This window comes from Scylla paramamosain, chromosome 21 (assembly GCF_035594125.1).
Source record: "Scylla paramamosain isolate STU-SP2022 chromosome 21, ASM3559412v1, whole genome shotgun sequence".
In the NCBI taxonomy this organism is placed as follows: Eukaryota; Metazoa; Arthropoda; class Malacostraca; order Decapoda; family Portunidae; genus Scylla; species Scylla paramamosain.
The window spans coordinates 5,337,120-5,360,766 of record NC_087171.1 but is presented as its reverse complement, the minus strand read 5'-3'; the positions used below and the strand labels follow the sequence as shown (position 1 = coordinate 5,360,766).

At 37.4% G+C, this 23,647-nt stretch overlaps 1 protein-coding gene across 5 annotated transcripts in view; it reads right to left on the bottom strand.

Moving 5' to 3' along the window:
* LOC135110901 (casein kinase II subunit beta) overlaps window positions 1–10,414 on the bottom strand; it is a 39,025-nt gene extending 28,611 nt beyond the window's left edge. For 2 of the 5 annotated variants that reach the window (XM_064023532.1, XM_064023533.1), the window contains exons 1-2: window positions 9,427–9,456; window positions 2,709–2,784 (exon numbers count right to left, since the gene is read on the bottom strand). In XM_064023532.1, the coding sequence (XP_063879602.1) occupies window positions 2,709–2,780 (72 nt within the window). In that variant the 5' untranslated portion in view covers window positions 2,781–2,784; window positions 9,427–9,456. Of the gene's footprint in view, window positions 1–2,708; window positions 2,785–9,426; window positions 9,457–9,795 lie in introns of those variants that run through there. The other 3 variants (XM_064023534.1, XM_064023530.1, XM_064023531.1) reach the window with 3 other exon arrangements.
* Between the last annotated feature and the right edge of the window lie 13,233 nt (window positions 10,415–23,647).

Genomic DNA, 23,647 nt, shown 5'->3' with positions numbered 1-23,647 from the left:
TTGTTCAATGCCTCAAAAACTCAATTCCTCCATCTATCAACTCGACACAACCTTCCAGACAACTATCCCCTCTTCTTCAATGACACTCAACTGTCCCCCTCTTCTACACTGAGCATCCTCGGTCTGTCCTTTACTTATAATCTGAACTGGAAACTTCACATCTCATCTCTAGCTAAAACAGCTTCTATGAAGTTAGGTGTTCTGAGACGTCTCCACCAGTTTTTCTCACCACCCCAGCTGCTATCTCTGTACAAGGGCCTTATCCATCCATGTATGGAGTATGCTTCACATGTCTGAGGGGGTTCCACTCATACTGCTCTTCTAGACAGGGTGGAATCAAAAGCTTTTCGTCTCATCAACTCCTCTCCTCTAACTGACTGTCCTCAGCCTCTCTCTCACCGCCACAATGTTGCATATCTAGCTGTCTTCTACCGCTATTTTCATGCTAACTGCTCTTCTGATCTTGCTAACTGCATGCCTCCCCTCCTTCCGTGGCCTCGCTGCACAAGACTTTCTTCTTTCTCTCACCCCTATTCTGTCCACCTCTCTAACACAAGAGTTAACCAGTATTCTCAATCATTCATCCCTTTCTCTGGTAAACTCTGGAACTCCCTGCCTGCTTCTGTATTTCCACCTTCCTATGACTTGAATTCCTTCAAGAGGGAGGTTTCAAGACACTTATTCATCAATTTTTGACCACTGCTTTGACCCTTTTATGGGACTGGCATTTCAGTGGGCATTTTTTTTATTAGATTTTTGTTGCCCTTGGCCAGTGTCCTTCCTACATAATAAAAAAAAAAAAAAAAAAAAACATGCCTTGGGAAATGTTGGAGAGTAGTAATCTGTTGCAACTTTTTTCCTGCATCCTGGCATATTATTGCACAATGACATTTTGTGATAATTCATTCAATTTGCTACTATGGCTAAAATGAATGATTATTCATCTGAGACTGGGGCACCCCAGAGGGCTGTTAGTTTTAAAGGGTCCAGGTGTCTTGATATCAGACCACTTCACACAATGATACAGTAATGGCATCCAGACTGTTTTTTAGGTTCAGGCATGTCACGATTCCCTTTCTCCCAGAACCACCATGACCAATGCTTGACTTGTCCTGGATACTGCCAACTGTTCAGTTATTTCCCTAACTGAATGAGCTGCTTCCCTGAGGCCCATGATATGCACAATAGTCTCAGATGAATACAGCCCTTAGTTTTTTAGGTGGATTTTTTAATGCTAACCCTGGTAATGACCAATGCTCCCACTACTAAGATGGCTGCTCCACAACATCTCCAGCTTAGAATTTCTTTTATCCAGAAAGGATGTATTGAATGAACTTCTTGACACAGAATTTATCAAAAGATATTGTTTAGACCATGATTGTCACCAATCATGTGAGGGAAGCCTTACAGAGTGACACAGATAGGAGCAACCTACTCACCACCAAAATGAAGGTGATCATAACACTTAGACATCTTGCTGCTGGGAAAAGCTACTGGGAAAATGCAGTTGTGTACTTGTGATGGAGTTGTGGGTCATAGAGAGAGCCACAGGAGGTTTGGGATTACTCCTAAGTACTAAATCTTGTTTGTTTACATCGAGGTTCTTCACAGTTACTATATTTCTAAACAACACTGTGTGGAATACTGAGTGTTGCCAATTCAGTGATACCTGTTTTTCTACAACTATGTAGAATTTGCTACTAAATATAAAAGGAGAAATATATACTAATTTCAGGAAGTTAACATTACTTTGACAATTTTATATATATATATATATATATATATATATATATATATATATATATATATATATATATATATATATATATATATATATATATATATATATATATATATATATATATATATATATATATATATATATATTAATGTATGTTAACATGAATTTTGCATAATTTTAGTACACATTTCTTTTCATATTCACAGTTTCTTGGAAGATGTGGATGTAGAAATTTATTCCACACTCAGCTGCCAAATGTCATAATATTTCCACACTAGCAGATGAAATTCCATGATACGGTAACCCTGGTTCTTCAACAGGATAACATTTAACTTATTTCAAAGATTGAATTACTGTCTTACCCTCTGTGTTTTTTCTCCAAAATACAAAAAAAATTAAGAAAATATTTAAAGAAACTATAAATTAGCAAAAAATGACATCTATTGCTACATCTTGTAGTATTTGAAATCAAATAACTTTGAAAACCGAATTATGGTATGGCAACTGAAGCAATGATGAGTTAAAATTTCTGTTAAAAAAACAGAGTTGTTCAGAAAGGGAGACATTCAGTAACCGATGTTCCACTGTATATAGAACTTCCACCAATAACAAGAGCCTGCACAATATGAACTGAAGTTAGTATGGATGTATCTTCTCTTTCAAGATTGCTGGATTACTGCCATATCATGTACAAATAATATTGAAAGGAAAATGCAATATGACCAAATTCTAAATATTAGGAAATAAAAAGTAGTTCCAGTGAAAGTGTAAAGAAGCAGAGCTTACAGGTTTGATTCTACTCTGAATGTTAACACAAGAATTTTCATTTTTGTATTCTCATATATTAAAATAGTAGAAAGTGCAATGAAAGAGCAATACACATGAATATATTTAATACCATGCAACACAAGACTAAAAGTAAGGTGCCAGTCAAGTTAACTTAGATGCTATGAGGATTTCAACATACCTCACAGAAAAATTCATTTCCTCTCAGGCCACAGAACCAGGCGATCCATGACACTTCCTCTGAACTGCTCATCTTGCTGCAAGAAAAAATATCATCACTATACAATACATAAGATCATACTACAATTACAGCATTCTTTAGAAAACAAAATGTAATACCCACACCGTATAAACACACACAAACACACACAATGTGTATTTTGATCTAAAAAAAAAAAAAATGACAAAGTTCCCCACAACAGGCAACTGTGGAAGCTAGAAAAGGTAGGAGTAAATGGAAAAATTATAAACTGGATGGAAAGCTACTTAAAGGGAAGAGAAATGAGAACAGTAATAAAAGATGTAAATTCAAAATGGAGAAAAGTAGGTAGTGGAGTACCACAAGGATCTGTGCTGGCACCAATACTTTTCCTGACCTATATAAATGATATGCCTGAGGTAGTTACACAGGTTTGTTTGCAGACGATGCAAAATTACAAAAACATATAAGAAACAACAAACACTGTGAAATTCTACAAGACATGAATAAAATTTGGGACCAGAGTAAGAAATGGGAGATGGAATTTAATGTGAAAAAATGTCAGTTGAATGAACACATTGACACAACTCATCAGAAGATACTGTTTAGACCGATCTAGTGAGGGAAGCCTCACAGAAGGACACTGAGAGGAGCAATCCATTTACCACCAAAATGGTGTTCATAACACTCTGACATCTTGCTGCTGGGAAAAGCTACTGGAAAAATGCAGTTGTGTGGTAGTGATGGTATTGGAAATCATTGAGAGAGCCACAGGTGGCTCAGGATTACTCCTGAGCACTGAAAACTGTTTGTTTACATCGAAGCTTTTTCAGTAGGATCACATTTACCTTATATCGAAAACTGAATTACTGTCTTATACTCTTATGTCTCTCCTCCAAATATATAAAAACGAAGTAGATATTTATAGAAACTATAAATTAATAATAATCGGTAGCTTTTGCTATGTCTTTTTAATATTTGAAATCAAATTACTTTGTTCTAGAACCAAATTATAGTACCACAACCAAAGCAATTAGAAGTTCAAAATTTTATTTGAAAACCAATTTGTTTTGAAAAGGGAGGTGTTTGGTAATGAGGTTTCACTGTACCATATTCACACGAGGATACAGCAAAAAACTAAGAAAAGGAAGACGCTTAAGTACCACAAAGAAATACAATTTCCCAAAGAGAAATATAGAAGTTTGGAACATGCTACTCGTAAGTGAGGATGTAGTATTGACAATGAGTGTGTACAACTTTCTGGAAAACTGGACAAGTGTAGATATGGAGACAAAACCACATGAACATGGCTCAGGCCCTGTAAATTACAACTAGGTAAACACACACACACACACACACACACACACACAGTATATGAAAAGGATATGGCTGAAAAGTGCAAGAACAAACCAAAACTGTTCTACAAATTCACAAATGGAAAAATTAAACTAAAAGAAAAACTAGAAAGGTTGGAGGATGGAAATGAAACATATGAAGACATGAGTAAATTGCTAAACAAAAAGTTTCAACGAGTTTTCACAGAAGAATCAGAATTTAAAGAACCACACCATGAGAAGACAAACAAGCAAATGTGATAAATTATAGCAATCAAAGAAGTTTATAAAATGATGAAGGAATGGAAGAAAGAGAAGCAATAGGACCAGATGGAGAGTCAAGTTTCATTTTAAAAGAGTGCAGGAAACAATGAACTGAACCAGTATATGACATAATAAAGTGTTCAATATCAACTGGAAGAGTGCCTAAGGAATGGAAGAGAGCAGACATACTGCCAATTTATAAAAGTGGAAAGAAAGAAGAACCACTAAACTGTAGACCAGTATCAATGATCAACATAGTATGCAATATCTGTGAAAAAGCGATAAAGAAGCAGTGGTCAAAATTTCTAGGAAAATGTGATATAATAACAGAAAAAGAGTATGACTTTAGACAAAAGCAATCATGTGTAACAAATTTGATGAGCTTTTATTTGAGTGGAAAAAAAAAAAATAGGAGGATTAAATGGAGAGAGAGAGAGAGAGAGAGAGAGAGAGAGAGAGAGAGAGAGAGAGAGAGAGAGAGAGAGAGAGAGAGAGAGAGAGAGAGAGAGAGAGAGAGAGAGAGAGAGAGAGAGAGAGAGAGAGAGAAATGAATGGAAAGTTACTTAAAGAGAAGAGAAATGAGAATGGTAGTAAAAGATGTAAAATAAAAAAGGAGAAAAGTAGATAGTGGAGTACCACAAGGACCAGTGTTGACACCAATACTTTTCCTAATCTACATAAATGATATGCCTGAAGGAGTACAGTGTTACATGAGTTTGTTTGCAGATGATACAAAATTATAAAGGCATAAATGAAATAATAAAGACTAAAATTTTACCAGAGGACTTGAATAAAATCTGGGACTGGAGTAAGAAATGGGAGATAGAATATAATGTGAAAAATGTCAAGTAATGGAAATTGCAAAAAGTGAAGAGACACAAAAATGGACATATAAAATGGGAAATGACGAAATAATAAAAGTACAAGAAGAGAAAGATCTGGGAGTGATGATAGTCAGCAGTCGGAGAAACATGTAGAAAAGATATCCAGGATACATATAAAATTATGAGAAATATTGGAAACCATTCCACTACATGGATAAAGATATAGTGAGAAAGATAATTACCACTATGATTAGACTAAAGCTGGAATATGCTGAATCAGTGTAGTCTCCCCAACAAGAAACACGTAAAAAAAAAAAAAAAAAAAAATAGAAAGGACACAAAGAATGGCAATGACGATTGTTTCAGAACTGGAAGAATTAACATATGAAGACAGGTTTAAAGGAAATGAATCTGCCAACATTGGAACAAAGGAGAGAAAGGGGAGACTTAATAATGATTTATAAATTGTTGAAAGAAATTAATAATGAGAAACTACTGCTAAGGGAAACAGAAAATACCAGATACACATGAGGCCACAGAAAAAAACTAAGAAAAGGAAAATACTTAAATAACATAAAGAAATATAGTTTCCCAGAGAGAAATATAGAAGTTTGGAACAAGCTAAGTGAGGATGCAGTATTGGCAATGAGTGCGCACAACTTCGAGGAAAATCTGGACAAGTGTAGATATGGAGACAATACCACACGAGCATAGCTTAGGCCCTGTAAATCACAAATAGATAAATACAACTAGCTAAATACACACACACACACACATACACAAATGCAAACAATTTTGTGAGATATTTAAGGGTGTCTAAGATTTAACAGTGAATGGAAAATCCTTATCCTGTAATATGGATGGGCTATCTAGTTTGGTCACAAGGAAAGATAGAATCAAAGGGTGAAAAAGGTTTAGTGTCAGGAGGAGGAGAAAAAAAAAAAAAAAAAAAATCTTGAGTGACTGATGGGTTCTAATTCTATGTGCACCTTCCCCACAATAATATAATAATAATAATAATAATAATAATAATAATAATAATAATAATAATAATAATATAATAATATTATAATAATATAATAATATGTCAGCACAAAGTTTAACAACATGTGGTGTTTGGTGGTTGTATGAGAAGAGCAAAGATTAATGGCCAGTGTTGTTTTGACTGGGTATGGGGAAAGGCAATGCACATTCTCACTGACTGGTTATGCATACATTTGTAATAAAATTTCTTGCTGCTGATAACTTGACCATCTGTGAGTAGATGTAGGTGCTGTTAAGCTTTCTCAGAAGGAAAAGCTTGGGCTATTGCATGAAGACAAGGAAATATTTCTATTGCTGAAACTGCTGGACATATGAAGCAGTCAAAATGCACTATCCATGCCAGCCTAGTCTTCTAAGAAATATATCTACATTTTTTTGCTGTAAATAAGTTCTTTCTCATTGCTGTGAAGCACACAAGGGCATGTGGCAGGTGTGGGAGAGAAGTTTTCACTATGAATGGTGATCAGATGATGTGATCTCAGTCACCTACATTGTCATTACTATTATTCTTCAGAATGCTCAGAATATTTTTCATTCTTATTAAAGAAATGGATATATTTAAATTAATGATGAAGCAATAAATAGTTAACATATCAGACAGAAAGATGAGTGTTGTGACTGATGTGGCAGAAAGATGAGCAGGAGAATCCCCAAGGGGGCCATGCCTAAACACTGTACAAAATATTCACTACAGCAGACTGCTCTGCAGCTATTAAGAGATTATCAAGTTGCATTAGTGAGAATCTATTGAGGCAATTAGAAGACTGTTACATGGCAGCTGTATTTCATCTTTCCCCAAAAGAAATCCTTGTATACCTATAAATCCCCAAGTTTGTTGGGAGATTTTCTTGTGATCTTTGAGGCAAAATTAATGTTGTAATTATCTGGAATGCATTAAAATCTACAAGAAAAGTCAGCTACAGTGGTACCTCACAATCAGAATTTAATTTGTTCCATGAGGCTGTTTAGATGGAGATAAGTTCAGATTTCAAAACTATTTTCTCCACAAGAAATAATGGAAAGTGAATTAATCTATTTCTGGACTGCACAAAAATCCATTTTCAAGACACTTAACTACAAATACACACAGTTAAGGTATATTAAGATAAATATATGACCTAAATCTCTAATACAAATAATAAAAACATCACATCAATATAGAACCATTAATAATAATATAATAATTACAGTTTATTTGTTGGCCTTATCTGCTGAAAATCAAGAGCTTACATATTAATCTACATAACATACATACTGAGTACACATTAACCCTAAGGAAGTATCTTACAGAGATACCAACCAACTAATCTGACAGACCAGGCCAGAGATGGTCTGGCCACCCCATGAATTTGTCCTGCTGTTTCTCCTCCCATAGTAGCGGGTCACAACTCCTGACCTACACCAGGTACCTAATCACTGCAAAGAAGTCCACCCAAAGATTTCTGACCTGCCCTAAGCATACAGTCCAGGACCTGCTGGTTGTAAATTGGGCATGCTAACCACTGTGCCACCACTGTGAGTGTGTGTGTTTTGTACTCACATCCATCATGATGCAGCTATGTAACACAACCACATCTACCTAGAACTGTGAGTTTTGTCCCCACATATCCATGATGATGATGGGGAGGAGAGAAAAAAAAAAAAAAATGTTAGTGATGAACTGAACATACATTGCTCAAAGATGTGGATCAGATGCATGGGGGAAGACATGTGAACAAATCTAAATGCTACATTAGTGTTCAGTTTCTGAAAGTGTGTTTGGATTATAGGGCATAATCTTCTCAAAATAATAAAGTTCTAATTTGTTCAAAAAATAGGATGTTCTGATTCCGATGTCACTACTGTACATAGATCAAGCTACGTTACAATGAAAATTCAAGAATTTATTAGGCTTGTTTCTTTGTTTCTTGGGAGGCAACATATAACTTTTGCCTTTTCTATTTTAAAAACTTAGTCCAATCCAATCTTGGCATATATTACAAGGAAAATGAATACTGGATTGAATGTTCAAAACAGAAAATTTAAAGTTATAAGCTTACATTAGTTGTGAAAATAACATCCTCTCAGATTCACCGTTATTACCTAATGCAAATAGCATTTAAAGTTTCTGTTAACAGGATATTGACGGTACAATAATAATGACTTTACTGGAACCTTACCTTATGGAATGGACTCAGTAATCAAATTGTTAGTGCCAAGTCATTAGGGAGCTTTAAGAGAAGATTAAACAGATTTATGGATGGGGATGATAGGTGGAAATAAATAGGTATATTTCATAAAGGGACTGCCACGTGTAGACCTGATGGCTTCTTGCAGCTTCCCTTATTTATGTTCTTAAACTACTTCAGCATTTAGGTTAAGTTCGTTAGGTTCAAGGAAAAAAGATTAGGCAGAGAAATGTCCATGCTATGAGTATTTGAAGCCTACACCTCTAGACCAAGATGGCAGCAGCAGTTCATATTTTACAAAATATCTATCTCTGGCTTCATATCTAAGAAAATTACATAATTTCACTATTAAGTATCAAACATAGTGTATGCTTTTATCCCACAATTTCCCTCAACCTTCACAATCCTGCCCGTCTACACTATATTAGTGTTGCTGTAATGCATGATGTTTTAACAGATTATATTATGACTATATGATGTGTTAATAATGTGCCACATGTTGAAATAAATTAGTAAAGACACACAGAATGGTTCTGTAGTCATTATTATCATCCCCTCATTATCTTCACGGTGAGGGTATTAATATTTTCCTAGCGTACCTCTATCAGTGCTGATAGTTTCCAATCTATCTGTACTGTTAGCTGTTTTTAGCAGCCATACTACCAGTGCAATGTGTATGGGAGATGAAATGTCAAGGTAGTTAAGCTATAGATTTTGTAGATGGACAAAAAATCAGCTTTTCAAGTATAATAATGGATGAGTGGAAAAGGTTTAGCAGCAAGGTTGTGGGGAGAAACACGCACACACACACACACATACACAAAAAAAAATAATAACAAATAAATAAATAAATAAATAAATTACGGAGCACGCTTGGTAGATTTTTGTATGGAGATGGTATTAAGCAAAGAGATGTTTGTCTTCTGGTGATTTATTGCCATGCAAATACTTATTATTTTCCTATAATCTTCTAAAGCATTCACTTGACGTCCCTTCACGGGATAAATACTGACTAAACTACACTGTGGGTCTTGCTAATTATACAAACAGCAGAGCACAACACAACCTCTAGTACACACTGCCAGGCCTGGCCACCACTCCTCAAAACACGCCTTTATAAATAGATACTTTGCTCCCAATGCAATGCTCCCTCCTCCTATCTCAGACACTAGTACGTTGTAGAAAGACGTCATAGTTAAACCATAGACCCTGATACTTCCTTTGGAAGCAACATATGAGGCAATGGCCTTAATATAACATAAGCAAGGCCATTTGTAACCCGCCTTTATATTCCCTTTACATACTATAAACTCTCTAAACTATATATTTTTAGACCAGACGGAACACTTGAGAGTACGCATACTATATAGGTTACACTTTGAGCCAGAAATACGTCAGTGAAGAAGGAAAACTGTGAGTCAGTGAAAATACCTACCGCTTCCTTTGGCGAGGCGAGGAAGGTGGCGCACCTGGTGCCCTCTCTTGGCGGCCGCCGCGACTCACCATTGCCGCCGAGGGGGTCCCGAGGAAGACAGGCGAGGTTGTCTCGCCGCTCACCCCCTCCACTTGTTTCATCAAGTATAGAAAAAATAGTAACAATAGAAAATAAAAAGTGGAAGAAATAATGGGAACAGAAGAAAGTAAGAAAATGGAGCGTCCCATGAAGGATAGAGACTCACGGGAAATATCGAGTTCCCGCCGCTCACATACTGCACTTCTCTACTTGTACTCCTCGCAAGCCAGGAACGAGTCCTCAACCGTTTCTTCTTTTGCTTTTTCTTCAAAATCAGCAGAATCATAGCTAGAGCAGCCAGATCGTCGTCGGATTCCATCTTGATTGTTTATGTTTTGATGCAGTGACAGCGGGCCGGTGGCTGCTCTCGATCATGTGAATACTTTTGCCTGAAATCTGCCTGCAGTTCCGTGTGGCTGGAGCTAGCCGAGAGGAAAAATTGCCCCGTGTAAACTAGCCTAAGAGAGAGAGAGACCTAAGAAAGATGTATATTCAGAAAAAAAAAAAAAATGGAGTAGGAAGTTCATGCCACCCACATACTGCACTTCTCTCATTAACTAGAAAATAAAACAAATAAATAAACTAATTAGTCAGCTGATCAGTTGATTAAACAATAAAAAGAGTGCAAAAAAAAGAAAGAAAATAGTGTCCCATGAAAGACTATCCTATGAAGTATCATCCCAAGAAAAAAGACATGATGTCCCGTCGCTCCCATACTCCACTTCTTTCACACACCCAGAGAGAGAAAGAGAGAGTACACGAAACTTTTGACCTTTCAATAATTTCTGAATGAAGCAGGGCAAACCTTTTGTTGTTTTATAAAAAAATAAATAAATAAATAAAAATAAAAAAATAAATAAATTCCTTCACCCATCTACTATACTAACTAATTAATATATATATATATATATATATATATATATATATATATATATATATATATATATATATATATATATATATATATATATATATATATATATATATATATATATATATATATATATATATGTATATTTATTTATTTATTTATTTATTTATTTATTTGCTTACATTCAAGTTTGCCTACATTCAACCTGCTCCTAAAAAGGGTGACCGTTCTAATCCTTCAAACTACCGTCCTATTGCTTTAATTTCCTGCCTATCTAAATTTTTTTTTAATCTATCGTCAACAGGAAGATTCTTAAGCATGTATCATTTTACAACCTTCTATCTGATCGCCAGTATGGGTTCCGTCAAGGCCGCTCTACTGGTGATCTTCTGGCTTTCCTTACTGAGTCTTGGTTATCCTCTTTTAGAGATTTTGATGAAACTTTTGCTGTTGCCTTAGGAATATCGAAAAAAACTTTTAATAGAGTCTGGCACAAAGCTCTGATTTCCAAACTACAATCCTATGGCTTCAATCCTTCTCTTTGTAACTTCCATCTCAAGTTTCCTTTCTGGCCGTTGTATTTCTGCTGTGGTAGACGGTCACTGTTTATCTCCTAAATCTATTAACAGTGGTGTTCCTCAGGGTTCTGTCCTGTCACCCACTCTCTTCCTATTATTCATCAATGATCTTCTAAACCAAACTTCTTTTCCTACCCACTCCAACGCTGATGATACCACCCTGCACTTTTCCACGTCTTTTCGTCGATGTCCAACCCTTCAGGAAGTAAACAGTTCACGTACGGAAGCCACAGAACGCCTGACTTCTGATCTCTCTATATTCTATAATATTCTGATTATTTTACATATAAAACATGGTCATCTGGAAAAAAAAAAAAGAATCTTTGTCATTTATGCGTTATCAAATCAACTAATAAAATATTAGGAACATTTTGATCCACCATCATCAAGCAGAGAGCAAAAAATGTGGCACAACGAGGTAAATAACGCACATATTCTCGGGTTTGGGATGCATCATCTCCTTGGGGTGAATGCTATTTTTGCTCTCTATATAAGGTATATTATATATACCCTTTATATTATACGATTAATACAAAACTATATTTTCAGCCCCAAATGAAAGAAAGAACCACTTTTTGATGCCAAACCTCGTCTGTTTGCAGCGTACCTGCCAAGGCCTTCCCTGAGTTGCCACTTTCTTCTTTGGAAATACAACCCATCCTTTCACATCTTTGTTCTTCTTTTGTATCATGTTCGTGCAATCAGCCACAGCACATATATAGACATGGGTTTGACAACAGCACTGAAAACTCTTATCTCCTGCCTCGGGAGTTTTTGGTGTTTTGGAGAAGTTGGCGTATCTGATATAGGCAGGGCCTTTCGTGTCGGCACGGTTTCGGCCGTCACAATACCCTGGCAGCACAAATAACATTCGTTTAACTCATTTTGGGATTTGCCAGATAAATCATTAGTCCCTGTAGAAACCAGTGGAAAAATGTGTCAAACTAAATACGTAGTAGGTGACTAGGAATAAATGTGAAAACACTGGAGTCTAGTTCCGAGTATTCGGCTTATATCAACTGTTCTGTAGTGTGCATTATCAGACCCCGTGGATACTGTTAGCATGAAAACTTAGGGTTAATGTTTTGTAGCACATAGGTACACTACATCAAGATGTTTCACGAGAAGGATTTTTAGAATATGCTTTTCCAGAGAACTGTGGGAGCGTTGACCGTCCCGACCCATACATTAAAACAGCCGACGATCACCAAAAACTCGGCCCATAGCGAACGTGAACGCCCCTCGAGGTGAAACTGGAGCTAAAAGGGGTAAAGGAGAACGGAGAAGTAATATCTCTACCAGAAACCATGAAGATTAAAGGGGTAAAACTTGTTCAGATCAACAGATGGAGAAGTAGAAGTTTTAGCGAAAACATGGCACTGAAACCAGATTCAATTAGGATAATTTAAGGAATATGAACATCCATTTAAAATAGTATATGAAAACAGTAATTCAGATAAACTAAATGTACTGATTTGCTCAGTACAGGAAGACTTACTGTACACTTCGGAAGGAAATTTCAGAGCCATCTCAAGCCTGTCAGTCGACCTAACCATGAGAGCTCTTAGCACTACTAAGGAAGCGCAGGAACGCCATTGCTTTGGCGGGGGATTAGGAAAAATAAACGCGTTAAAACAATAGATGAAGCTCAAGCCAGATGCACAGCCTATACATACCTGCATACGACTTGCACATTCACAGCTCGCTGCAGTAGGCAAGCTGATCAGTGAAATGCTTACACAGGATGTTACTGAATCCGGTGACAGTCCCTGGAACTTCCCACTCATTCTTTAAAAAAAAAAAAAAAAAAAATACCATGAGACCATTTGTTGACCACAAATAAGTTAAACATGCCATCCCTGACCGACTACCACTAGGAGTGACAGGAGACATTATTTGAAGTTTTAGGAAAGGAGAACAAACTATTCAGCACAGAAGATGTAAAATCAGCTTGCTGCCAAATAGAAGTGGATGACAATAACAGATGGGAGAGAGTTCGAATGACATCCAACGGAGAAAATTATTTTTATAAAGAAGAAGACGAAGAAAAAGAAGAAGAAGAAGAAGAAGAAGAGAGTAAATAAACAACAACAACAACAACAACAACAACAACAACAACAATGGGGACAGTTGTGGTGGAGGTGATAGTCCTTATCTTTTATATGTTTTGAAGATCTACCGACATCTAAATTTTACAGCTTCATTGCCTTATGTGTGAAACATAAGGAACTTCACAGGACGAACTCGTAATCTCGAAGCTTCTCATATGTAACCGTAACTAAAGAAAACACATGCTATGAAATAACGCTAATTCTCCCTTCTTATGCTCCAACGCTGAAGTCGTGAAACAACAGGTAAATTACCTTAAGTAGTGAAAAAAAATAATATTTGATATTATACTTTATGATTTGAGTTGTACATCCTCACCTAACCCACACACACACACACACACACACACACACACAAACACACACACACAATATATATATATATATATATATATATATATATATATATATATATATATATATATATATATATATATATATATATATATATATATATATATATATATATATATATATATATATATATATATATATATATATTCCTCCTCCTCCTTCTCCTCTTCTTTTAATCAGTTCTGCTGTTACTTCTTCCGATACCCATTCTCCTTCCACCTTTCTCCTCGCTTCCTCCTCCCTCCCTTTAACCTCCTCCTCCTCCTGCTCCTCCTCCTCCTCCTCCTCCACTTCCTTTCTCCCTCTCCCTCCACCACCATCACAACTACCCATTCCACGCCAATTACTTTTTTTTTTTTCAACTAGTTAGTTCTGCTGTTACTTTCTCCAATCCCTCTTCTATTCCTTCCTCCAGCACTTCTGTCTTTTCCTTCTCCTTCCCTCTCACTACCCTCTCTCCTCCATTTCCCCTCTTTCTTCCACCACTCCCACCACCACAACCATCATCGCCTCCTTAGATTTAAGGGATTTAACTAATCACAGGACAACAACAGCCTCCGCTACTGAACATATGGAGCAGGACTGGCAGAGGTTCTATAAAAGGCAGTCGAGTGTACATAAATCACGACCAGCTCAGCTTTGGCTTGTATTTCTTTATCCTGTCATGGCATTACTTTTGGAGGTGATTAGTCATGTGGAGGCATGAAGCTGTTCAACAAAGTTCGGACAACCTTTCTGGCCATGTTTAGCCTTTTCAGAAAGGGAAGACAGAACCCCCGGTGGAAGGAAATGGCAGAGTATCAGGAAGGAGGTAAATCGTCCACCAGACGCAATCTCACATCCATTCAAGATCAGTTTGTCATTCAGGATTAAGTACTTTATTGATTAAGTACTTTATTATGTCAAAGAGGAGTCAGATGGGAACCTCCATTTCTGTGTAATAGTGGCCCCAAAAGTCATGAATAAAGCTGAGGGCTATGTGCAATATTCTGGCCAAAAGAAAACGATACTAAGAGCTGACAAACTATTCTATTGGTGTAACTTTAAGATCGATAGATATTTGGAGATATTTGCAGTATGTCAGTAATCCTTTAGGGAAGTATGGTAGCAGGTAGGGTGAGTGGCCACCTGCCCCTTAAAATGTGAAATAATTATGTACTAAAGAGAAAAAATGTAGCGGTCCGATTTGAACCAATACGGAACGTTATTTGTTCTGTATTTGATCGTCTCAACTCTGAAGGGTCAAGCAGATTAAACTCAAAATATATTTCTGAATTATAGTGAGCGCACTTCTTCAATCTGTCATGATAGCAGTATGTAAGATTTTCTTTGTCCTCAGATACGTGTCAAGTACCTACCTTGCGTAACATCCCCTCTTGCTCCTTGCGTTCCGCATTTTTCTGAGCTCGAGGTTACATAGAGTTACAAAGATACACAGGCCACAACAGACCTTGCGGTCCTCCCGAGGTGACCTGACGTAGGATAACTAAGGTGTTAATAGAAGAAAAGGACAGCAAAGCAGAAGGCTCTCTCCCCACTTTCCACTTCCTCCGGAATAAGCTGTGCAGGAAACAGGTCGGAAATAAATATCTTACGGGGTTGGAGAAGTAAAAACCCGAATGAAATTTTATAGGAAAGAATGAAAATAAATTAAATAAGGTGGCCTCATTTCCTGGAGGCATGGATGTTGATCACTAACAAATGCTATAAACCGAGAATATGAGGCAAAATATTTATCAAGACGGTGTTTAAAAGTCTCTACGGTGTTGCAGTCTACACACACACACACACACACACACACACACACACACGTAAACAAACTCACTCGAGGAATGCCACAGTTGGATGACGAGCTACTAAATCACACGTCTTTTGTCAAGTTATTTGTTATGAACCATCAAAATATTACCTGGCTCAATCTGTCTTCATAAAGAAAAGAAAAAAAAAAAAAGCTAAACATCTGACACTAAATCAATCACATTGTTTATACAGTTCACTACACTCGGCACTGGACCAAAATTATTATATTTCATTCTTTTTCTTGTAGCGTAATAATAATAATAATAATAATAATAATAATAATAATAATAATAATAATAATAATAATAATAATAATAAACGGCTTATTATTCAGGCAGTTAACAAACTGAAAATGTACAGAGGGGTGGGGAAATACTTAACATTAATCCTAAAGCTAAGTCTAATCTAGAAGGGAAATACTATCGACTGATGGCTCGCACCATGGTGGGAATCGCGTTGAGTCTGTATCGGTCCGTGCGCGGCGCCTTTAGGGGCGTTATCTTGTGTGTGTGTGTATGTGTGTGTGTGTGAGTGTGTGTGTGTGTGTGTGTGTGTGTGTGTGTGTGTGTGTGTGTGTGTGTGTATGTGTGTGTGTCACCACACTAGGCTGAAAGATGTGAAACAAGAAGCTCGCATCTGTAAGAGGGGGGAGATGTAGCGAGATCGTCTGCCTCTATGCTGGAATTACTACTGTAGCATAAGTATTAAGGTTTAGGTTATCTGTGGTCTGACCTGTAGGAGAGAAGAGATGTAGCGAGATCTAATCTACTTCCAGGAGTTGTCGGGGACGTCGCGATGCTCCACAGTTCAAATAAACTCACCATCACAGATTCAATTTCGTAAAGGAACTGTTGTTTAAATTTCACTTAGCTACAGGGACTCTTATTACTTAATAACTTACTCTTCTTGCAACTAGTGGAACTTAGAGACATTAGGGAGATTTTAAAGAAGGTTAGACAAATTTATGGATGAAGATGATTGGTGGAATAAGGTAGGTAGGGAGGATGGCTTCTTGCAGCTTCCCATATTTCGTATGTTCTTAAAGTATTATGGAGAGAAAAGAATAACTTTCACGTGGTCTAATTTTTGAGCCTGGCTTGGGATCACAATATTTGCCAAAGACGGCCACCGGTCCTCATTGGTTTTGCTAGGCTCAGTATTGTGTCATCGGCTACGTTATGACTTATCAACAAATTCCTGAAAAGGTTTTCGAAATGGGAAAGGCATGTTTTTGGCTAAAGTTTCCCGGCCATTTGGAAACTATTGCTGGCTATTTACAATATTTGGGTTCTCTCGGTCGCTGAAGGGAGATTCAGGTCACTAATATGCACACAAGCTCCTTTCCTGCTTCCGTGAGAGTCGAATGTTGACTAAACAATATTTCCCATCATAGAGCAAATGCTAATCGTATATTACACATGAACTGCATCAGTGTATACCTACATATTCTATATTATTTGTTATCATTATAAAATAGCAAGTAGCAACACTCAACCTTGTGGGAATGATTTTGTGAAGCTATCGGCCGATATATTACAATATATCGGTATACGACCTTCCTTAGTGGGCCTGGTTTGACTTCTAAGGTTTTGTTGGTAGTATGTCTCTTGAGGTGGATCAGATAGTAGAAAACGAAAAGTAAATTAATTTTCAAAAGGAAACTAGGAATGGTTTGCCCTTATTACAATTTTTCACGAAAGAATGGTGGGTGGGCACGAGTGCATCGGGGTGTTGTCGAGTGCTGACATGTGCTTTGTAAAGGCCGCCAGCTACGAATATGAATGGCGAACCGATGTGAAGAATGAAAGAGGTGAAGTGATTGATAATAATCTTTATGTTTGTTTTTGAATGATTCAGAAGGTTACCTTGCAGCCGAGTGAGCTGGTCCTGCCTGGCCATGGAAGGTCGTCCTTGCACTCCTAAGTGAGAAGTTGGGTGAGTTGGTGGTAATTTACTTACTGCTTACTTCAAAACTGTAAACCACTTTATTTTGTAAATATGTATTGAATGGCTAATTGATCTGTCTCAGCTCTAAACTCTGGTGTGAGAACTTTATTTTTCTGTAACGGGATACTCATATTTCTGTAACGGGAAACTCATTTAATAGTCGGCGTTACAGTTATTCGAAACTCTCTTAATAATTTTTATGTAATTGATTCAAATATATGCGTAACGGATAATTTTTACTTTCCAGTAGAAATTAATCTTTACTTGAATAAGTAATGAAATCAATAGAGTATTCTTAATAACCATGTTTTAAGGATGTGTGTTGATCATTATGTCAATTAAGGCCTGTCCACACCAGGAAGCATTGTTTGGAAACTATATCTGCAAACTGTTTGGAAACAGTCTTTCATCTCATCCCATCCAGAGTGGAAAACATAGAGTTACACAGTGTTGCCAGATTGTCAGTAATTTCTGGACATCATAGATTTTAATCTTTTGTTAGAATTTAAGAAATTAGTTATTGTAAAATCTGAAATTTTAAGCTGTGGGAGCCACATACGTAAAAGTATTTCAAAGTCAGTCGTGGACATCCAAAGAAAACTGATGAAATCTGCTCCATCTACTCTCAAATCCGCCAGAAGCAAGTCACCATAAAGGGCTTTTTTTTTTTTTTTTCTTTAAAAATTTCCCCACCCATCTCTTTTTTTATTTTTCTTGCCCTTCCTTGAATTTCTCAGAAGTGCTAAGTAAAATACAGAGGCTACTGCAGCAACCTCTGCACTCATCGCAGTCAGGACGACAACTGAGGTCTGGGCAGGAAACATTGTTTGGAAATAATTTCCAAAGTGTTTGCAAACAGTTTGGAAACAGTTTCCAAACTCTTTGCAAACATTTTGCAAACAGTTTGGAAACAGTTTGCAGACTGTTTGCAAACTGTTTCCAAATTGTTTGCAAACAGCTTGCAAACTTGCAAACTGTTTGCAAACAATGTTTTCCAACAATGTTTCCTGGTGTGGACAGGCCTTTAGTGTAATGCTGCGCTTTAGACAACTTTCTTTTGTGGGTTAATGATTTATAGTTCCCTATGTTAAAATTGACTGAAATCATTTAAGTTGCACAGCGAGATGTCATTTTTTTCCACCGTAATTACTATCCACATGTAGTAATTACCAGTATTACGTCTTAGAATAGAAGGGATTAGTATAATTCATTGTTAGTGTCTTATCTCACACCATTCCCATCCCATTTTTTTCCCGCACACTTATTAAACTATTCCACACACGGGTACGTCCGATGTTACTTCCGCAAATACTTAGTTTCCCCTTAGCAGTGGCCATAGTGGGTCTGTAACTCTTCTCAGAACACCCTCGAAGCTTTTAAATATATGAGTGTCCCATGAACTTCATTCAACTACAAATAACAGAAAATTAATACAATCTTTCCTTCTCATACTCATCCTCGAGGCACACCAAGCTTCCTTTTCTTCCTTCAATCCTCCTCAAAGATATTGAGATGTTCCCTCACTTTTGATTGTTTTCAAACCTGCCCACCTGTCCTCCACCAGGGCAGAGGTGTATGCCATTCTTGAGGCAATACATCGTGGCTTTTCCCTGTAAAGATGTTGACAATCACACTGACTTAAATGCATTCCAGTCTACCTCTTCCACGGACTGTGATGTAATAAGTAATTGCCTTGATCTCATCCGTGCCCTCGACAGCACTGGTGCCATAATCCACTTTACTTGTGTGCCTTCTCAAGTAGACATCCAACTTAATGTAAAGGGTGACTGTCCCGCTCAGCGTGATTTTTCAAGACGACGCAGTGAACCCTGGCACTGGCACAGAGTACACCATGAGTTATGTTGAGAGTAGCATTAATCACTATGTAACTAGTAATAAGTACTCAGTACGCATTACTAATACGAGTGCAATGACAGTCTCAGCAGTCTTAACGGTGAGTGTCTCACTGAATAGTATAACACTTGTATGAGACACAGTACATCTCAGGACGTGGTGGCAATGCGGCTCGGGCTGTAGATATTTTTGGGAGGTTTGTGATTCCCGTGGCATGTGTCGTACACTATGCTGCACCAGGAGGCGCACATTGAAATGCTCACTGTTACAAGACTGGCATGACCTGCCTACTCTTGTCTCTTGATTTTCGGACTATGTTGCACCTAGAAATATTATTAAAGAATCTCCAGGCTGGCCTCTCAGCATTTTTTTTTTTTTTCTGAATAAGGTCAGAGCTAATTGTAACTCCCAAGTCTTTTTCGATCTTTGATCTTACCATAACCTCATTCCTTATGGGGAGTTTTCAGAACTAGTGGTTATCACCAGGTGGCAGCACAGACACAAACTCTTCCCTCACATACAAGCAATATCAAATATACCTATAGTGTTATTCTATTTACATGAAGATGCAATGGGCATCATATATATAATATATTTTTCTACGTAATCCCTTCCGAGTAATAACACAAGTAAAATCAAACTCTTTTCATGAACAAATGTATAGAAGTTGATTTTCTAGTGAATTGGCATTTAGATTTATTTGGTCATCCAAATAGATTTCCAAATGAATACACTCTTGATTGGAAACGTCTTAATCTAGACGACAGTAAACATGAAGGCAACATGTCTGTGACAGTCAGAAATCCAAATTACATAGATCTCCTTCCTAGTTTATGGAAACGGCAATTTAAAAAAAAAAAAAAAAATTGGCAACTCGAGTGTCCTGGCGATAGTAATGCTGTATCTCTAACCAAAACAAACACCAGACTCGGCCGCGCTGGTTGAACTTAAGAAACACGTTGTTGGACAAGAAGTTGAATGTTGCTGCGGTGCCCATCTCCACTACGCCCTAAGCAATGGATTACGGTAGCTGGACACTACAGCAGCATCAGGATCGCCTGAGAGATGTTTGTTTTGGTTCTCGATTACTTTGCCTTGTCGCTCGCTTCAGTGAGAGGGATGCTAAAATCCCCACAAAAAAAAAAAAAAAAAAAAATCTATAGCCATATATCACGATGTTGCTGAGTAGGTTGTGTCATACTATATAGTATGGTGTGATTTTTTAATTTTTTTCATTGTCCAAATCAATAGTTTTTATACTTGTAATATGCTTTATTTAAGATAATGCTAGCAGTTTACTCGATAATCACACAAAAAAATAATTAATTTGACCACATTCTCTCAATATTATCCATACCGGATATTGAAAAGTCGATACATAATTTCAATAGTATCATGATGATCAATGTTCTATGCATCTTTACGCACCTGGGATTTACTACAACAATATTTTAGCTCTCTTTCCTACAGTTAGATGAGCAGCAACGACCTCTAGCGGTTTAGTTCCGAAAACTCCCCATTGTGTACCTATTGTGTACCTATTGTGTAGACTTATACTTACTCTGAGTGCTTTACATTTCTTAATATCAAATTGCATTTGCCATCTATCTGTACACTCGTTCATCCTATAAGTCTGTTTTGCAAGGCGACTGCATCCGTACCTGACCTAATTAATCTACCGGTCTTCCTGTCGTCCGCAGATTTTGTAGCATCGCTACTAAAATAGATCAGTGGTTCCCGAATCATCTTACATGACGCCCACTTTTATCTTCCAAAAGACTCCCTCGCCCCATCCCTACTTTGCTTTATTTCTATGGAATTACAAGCTTTACAGTTTATGTATATCTTAGCATTGTTTAAAAGAAAAAAATCGTCGGATTAAAACAAAAAACGCCGCAAGTTGTGTTGATTGAGACACTAAAGTTTAATTTTGTCTTTTGCTACGGATAACAATTTCTTATATTTTTTTCTTTTTTACCTTTATATTTTGAAATAAATTGATATTCATTTATCTATCTTATTTATAATTATGTATGTTATTTGCTTGCTTGTGTGTGTGTGTGTGTGTGTGTGTGTGTGTGTGTGTGTGTGTGTGTGTGTGTGTGCGTGTTTTATCCATATCCATCTATCTATCTATCTACCTGTTTGTATGTCTGTCTACACATACAAAAAAAAAAAAAAAATCAATCCTAATTGTTAACATCTACCTTTCCTTTTTACTGGAAGTTTGCCTACATTCAGCCTGTTCCTAAAAAGGATGACCGCTCTAACCCTTCAAACTACCGTCTTGTTGTTTTTACTTCCTTTATGTCTAAAGTTTATGACTATCCTCAACAAGAAGATTTTTTAAATATCTATCACTTCACAATCTTATATTTGATCGCCTGTATGGGTTCCGTCGTGGCCGCCGTATTGGTGATGTTCCGGACTTCCTTACTGAATCTTGGTCATCCTTTTTTAGGGATTTTGGTGAAACATTCACTATTGCCTTAGACATCAAAATAATTTGATATCCAAACTACCATCCTACGGCTTTTGCACTTCTCTCTGTAACTTCATCTCAAGTTTCCTTTCTGACCATTCTGTTGCTGCTTTGGTAGACAGTCATTATTTCTTAAGTCTATTAACAGTAGTGTTCCTCACGTTGTTTGTCCTGTCATCCGCTCCCTTCCTATCACCCATCAAAGGTGTTCTTAGTCATCTCCGCCAGTTTTTTTCGTCCCAACCCCCGATCCCCGGCTACTAACTGTACAGGTGCCTCATCCGCCCATGTATGGAGTATGCTTCACATAGTATTACGTGGTGGTTTCCAAACTTACTGGTCTCTTGAACATTTCATCTCATCAACTCCTTTCCTGTAACTCTTTTAGAGATATTGGTGAAACTTTTGATGTTGCCTTGGATATATCAAAAGCTTTTGATAGAGTCTGGCACAAAGCTTTGATTTCCAAACTACCCTCCTACAGCTTCTATTCTTCTCTCTGTAACTTCACCTCAAATTTCCTTTCTGACCGTTCTGTTGCTGCTGTGGTAGACGGTCGCTGTTCTCCTAAATCTATTAACAGTGGTGTTCCTCAGGGTTCTGTCCTGTCACCCACTCTCTTATTATTCATCAATGACCTTCTAAACCAAACTTCTTGTCCTATCCACTCCTACGCTGATGATACCACCCTGCACTTTTCCACGCCTTTTCATCGACGTCCAACGCTTCAGGAAGTAAACATTTCACGCGGGGAAGCCACAGAACGTCTGACTTCTGATCTTTCAAAAAATTTTTGATTGGGGCAGAGCAAACTTGGTATTGTTCAATGTCTCAAAAACTCAATTACTCCATCTATCAACTCGACACAACCTTCCAGACAACTATACCCTCTTCTTCAGTGACACTCAATTGTCCCCCTCTTCTACACTGAACATCCTCGGTCTGTCCTTTACTTATAATCTGAAATGGAAACTTCACATCTCATCTCTAGCTAAAACAGCTTCCATGAAGTTAGGTGTTCTGAGACGTCTCCGCCAGTTTTCCTCCCCCCCCCCAGTTGCTAACTCTGTACAAGGGCCTTATCCGTCCATGTATGGAGTATGCTTCACATGTCTGGGGGGGATTCCACTCATTCTGCTCTTCTAGACAGGGTGGAATGAAAAGCTTTTCGTCTCATCAACTCCTCTCCTCTAACTGACTATCTTCAGCCTCTCTCTCATCGCCGCAATGTTGCATCTCTAGCTGCCTTCTACCGCTATTTTCATGCTAACTGCTCTTCTATTCTTGCTAACTGCATGCCTCCCCTCCTCCCGCGGCCTCGCTGCACAAGACTTTCTTTCTCTCACCCCTATTCTGTCCACCTCTCTAACGCAAGAGTTAACCAGTATTCTCAATCATTCATCCCTTTCTCTGGTAAACTCTGGAACTCCTTGCCTGCTTCTGTATTTCCACCTTACTATGACTTGAATTCTTTCAAGAGGGAGGTTTCAAGACACTTATTCATCAGTTTTTGACTGCTGCTTTGACCCTTTTATGGGACTGGTATTTCAGTGGGCATTTTTTTTTTATTGGATTTTTGTTGCCCTTGGCCAGTGTCCCTCCTACATATAAAAAAAAAAAATGCTATGACCTTATCCAGCCTAACACCTTCCCATCTATCTCGTGTGCCCTAACCTTTCTAAGGAGCCTTTGATGGGGTACCTTGTCAAATGTTTTACTAAAGTCCAGATATAAAATATCATAACTATCACCATTATCTACTGCCTCATACACTTTACTG